Source organism: Micropterus dolomieu, unplaced genomic scaffold, assembly GCF_021292245.1.
Source record: "Micropterus dolomieu isolate WLL.071019.BEF.003 ecotype Adirondacks unplaced genomic scaffold, ASM2129224v1 contig_8684, whole genome shotgun sequence".
Taxonomy (NCBI): domain Eukaryota; kingdom Metazoa; phylum Chordata; class Actinopteri; order Centrarchiformes; family Centrarchidae; genus Micropterus; species Micropterus dolomieu.
This window is the reverse complement of record NW_025737670.1, coordinates 1-3400: the sequence shown is the minus strand read 5'-3', so window position 1 is coordinate 3400 and position 3400 is coordinate 1. Positions and strand designations below refer to the sequence as shown.

The 3400-nt window shown below is 43.7% G+C and overlaps 1 protein-coding gene across 1 annotated transcript; it reads right to left on the bottom strand.

Annotated features, from left to right (window-relative positions):
• Nucleotides 1–314: 314 nt before the first annotated feature.
• LOC123965111 lies at nucleotides 315–2250 on the bottom strand. The gene is made up of 5 exons (XM_046041678.1): nucleotides 2000–2250; nucleotides 1634–1727; nucleotides 1125–1269; nucleotides 539–760; nucleotides 315–457 (listed from the first exon to the last, which is right to left on the bottom strand). Exons 1-4 carry the CDS (start codon nucleotides 2218–2220, stop codon nucleotides 591–593), a joined length of 630 nt encoding a protein of 209 aa, XP_045897634.1. The 5' UTR covers nucleotides 2221–2250; the 3' UTR covers nucleotides 315–457; nucleotides 539–590.
• Nucleotides 2251–3400: the final 1150 nt, after the last annotated feature.

Here is a 3400-nt window from a genome sequence, read left to right as displayed (position 1 = left end):
TAGTGGAGTAAACAGTACAAATTTCTTCTGTAACATGTAGTGAAGGAGAAATAGGCATGAAAATTACAGGTGCCTCAAATGTGTACCTAGGTAGAGTACTTTAGTAAATGTACTTAGCACTGCTCTTATTCATCAGGCTTCTGCAGCCCTTTAAAGCCCCTTGACACAGTGTCATGTTAAGGACACTGATGGAATAAAGTGAGCGAAATTTAGCCAAATCAGGAAACCAACCCATGAAAGCCCCTTGGAAATGCTGGTGTCATAAAGAACACGAAGAAAGGAAGCAATACATTTTATACAAACAAACCATTTATTAAAATATATATACAAAGATACAAATAAAATGTAAAACATTATAAACAAATATATACATATATACAAGGAGGACACAATCTTACACTAGCCAGGAGAAATCTGGTAGGCTGTCGACCTCCCACTCAAGGTTAGTGGTGAACAGCTGCAAGGAAGAAAGAGAGGTTTAGAGAAGTTGACCCCCATACTGTGAGATGCTAGAATTCTGCTGTGCACCTGTGCTCACCACTTCCATGGCATCCTGAGATGAATCCTCAGCTAACCAGATGCTGCAGGCCTCACTCAGGTTTGGTGCCAGTGGAGACGTCCCAGGCTCTGCTGCCTCCACTGAGCTGCCGCTGTCCTGTGAGGGACAGCTTCACCACACAGAGGAGGACCTGCCTCCTCTTTCTCCAGACCATCGGTTGCCAGGCCTTTTCGATGGAAGCATCTCTTTTCTTCCCAGCTTCTGAAAGACACAGAAAAACCTGGAAAATGTGTTTACACATATGTATCTTTTCACCACAGTGCACAAGGGCACAGATCCGGATGGCTACTGAGACATTACCCTTACAAAGCTGGAACCCTGTTGCTCAGTCAGTACGGACAAGGTTACACTGAGCTTGTGAAGCTGACAGTAATGGTAAGCAGAGAATGAGCTTTTATGCCAGGTAGACATACACACAAAAAAATCTAAAATAATGGCAACAATAACAGCATATTAGTGCCACTGCTTGAATGAGGAGCGGATCTTCTCTGGTGAGAGAAGCTTCTCTCTTAAAGTATTCAGTAATAGGTTGGCCAACAGTCTGACAGAAAAGATTCAAACTCACTATGCAAGTTGTCCACTCCCTGCCCAGTGCACATCAGGGACTGCTGGATCACTTCAACTTCTTTTCTTTTCTTTTTTATTTGATTGAGTCTTGAGAAAATGGCGGCCCTCCGTTGTTTCATCAAAACCTCTGTCCTTTTGTCCTTCTGTGAACACAGAACATAAAGTGAGACACTGAGGTAAATGCTCCTTATTTCTATAGCGCCTTGCTAGTCTTTTCAGCCACTTTTACACTACATCGCATTCACACATTGAGCCTAAGTGCTCAAACAGAAACTAACATTCACACACTGGTGGAACAGCCACCAAGGGGAATTCGAGGTTCAGTATCTTGCCCAAGGACACTTCGACATGCAGCCTGGAGGAGCCTTCCGATTAAAGGGAAACCCGCTCTACCTCCTGAGTCACAGCATCTGAATAATTTACATTACAGACCACTCAAATCAGCGTATACCAGATCTCTGAAATGGCAGCAAAGCAATATGCTTTTACAAAAGAGCTAAAGCCTACCGCCATTTTGTGAACAGTGTTCAGGTGACAATCCAGCCTGGTGAACTCCCTCCCACGGCACCTCATTTCAGGGCAACACAGGGGGCCTCCATATCTACACAGACATTGTCACACATTATCGGAACGTCATAAGCACAGTAATCATTACATTAACTCATTTTTATCCAAAGCGACTTACATTTAAGGAACATCATACATGCATCAACAAAGCATCAAATACAGCACGAGAACTACAACTGACAATATCTACTAGTAAGAGGAGGAACATAAACTTGTATTATGGAGTTTAGGTGGATGGGTGCAGACTCAGCAGTAATCAGCTGTAATCAGCTGTGTGTTTGTGTGTGGGGAAACAGTTTTACTGACCTTCCTGATGCCATTCCCAGCATCAGCCTCCTCTCCTCCCGGTCTGTGACACCGTGCACTTCCTTCATGTGCCATTTGCATAACCCAACAGGCACACCGGGCAGTCTTTCAGTGTCATTTTCTGTGTGTGTGATGGAAAAGCAAACATCCAACATGTGGAGAAATAAGTCAACAGCTGAAACACAAGACTGAACTTTTAACAAGTGCGATGCATGCAGCATTACACCTGTAACAAATTCAAGGGATATGGACTTTTTAAACGCCATCTTGCAATTGACTGCAAGGAGCTATTCCGTCACTCAGTGCGCAGTGCAGCGGGCTCTGGTTGTGAAGTCAGTCCATCAGTAAACCGTGCTGACGCTGAGCTGACAGAGAGCAGTGTCTGTTTTGCACATTCAGTGGTTTAGCCTGTTGTAGAGGGACCAGATTATGCACACACAGAGACAAACTGATGTGACTGATGTCATGTTTTAAGCACAGATGATCTCCCACAGGTGAAAGTGAACAAAGCTGTATTTAATAGGTAACACATTAGGAAACGGCAACATCTCCTAATTTGATTTGTTTGCTAAGTCATAATTTATTAAAGGAGACAACAAGAAAGAACATGTTTTTAAATCAGTCTTTACTAAGGCTTAGGAATATTGTCCTGGTGTAAATGTGGCAGGTGTTCAGGAGCGGATGACTTGTCATTTCATTAAATAACTACGAGTTTATGTTCACCGCTTTACCTTTCCCAGAGGAAGACCATTGGCTGAAATAATTCCAGTCACATCCACATCAAATAAACGACCAGGAGAAAAGACCCTGTGTGTGTGTTTTGTAATTTCTTATGTTACTCCCTACTCAAGTGTTTTTTTTCTTTTTTTCAGAAAATACTTCTGTACTCTCACTCAAGCAGATATTTTCATGACTTGTTTTAGCAAAGTAACAGTATACGTGACCACTTCCAGACTAAAGTTAAAGTTTAAATGAATCTTTATTTGGATATAGTGGGCCTCATCGTCTTCCCTGGCACTTCACCGCTCCCCTCCGGCACGCGCCGGACACCGCGCACCAGCGTAGGGTTCCAAAACATTAAACATGTGCACAAGCGCACGTTATGCAAAACGTGCGGCGGACTGAGGTTAATTCCTCACCATACATGCACAACGCAGCATGAAGTAAGTACTATGCAATCCATATGTTAAAATGGCTTACTAAGCGACCGGCGGCAGACTAGCGGGAGCTAACGGTAACCACAGCTGTGCGGCTGTCCATTTTTATTAAAGTGGGCCTCATGGAAACGCACTCACCAGTTCTCCAACCTTGTAAACACAGCTTCAAAAGTTCTTCTCTCCTTTACGGCGACAACTTGGCGAAAGGTGACGTAGGCGGGGAATCCTCTCGGCTACGTTACGT

Excerpts from the sequence above, each read along its gene's own strand:
- LOC123965111 (XM_046041678.1), bottom strand. The coding sequence starts at position 2,220 with ATGCTGCATGCATCGCACTTGTTAAAAGTTCAGTCTTGTGTTTCAGCT. Across the intron at positions 1,728-1,999 it reads CTGGGAATGGCATCAGGAAG|ATATGGAGGCCCCCTGTGTT; the intron begins GTCAGTAAAACT and ends ATGTCTGTGTAG. Across the intron at positions 761-1,124 it reads GGGAGTGGACAACTTGCATA|AAGCTGGGAAGAAAAGAGAT; the intron begins GTGAGTTTGAAT and ends TGTGTCTTTCAG.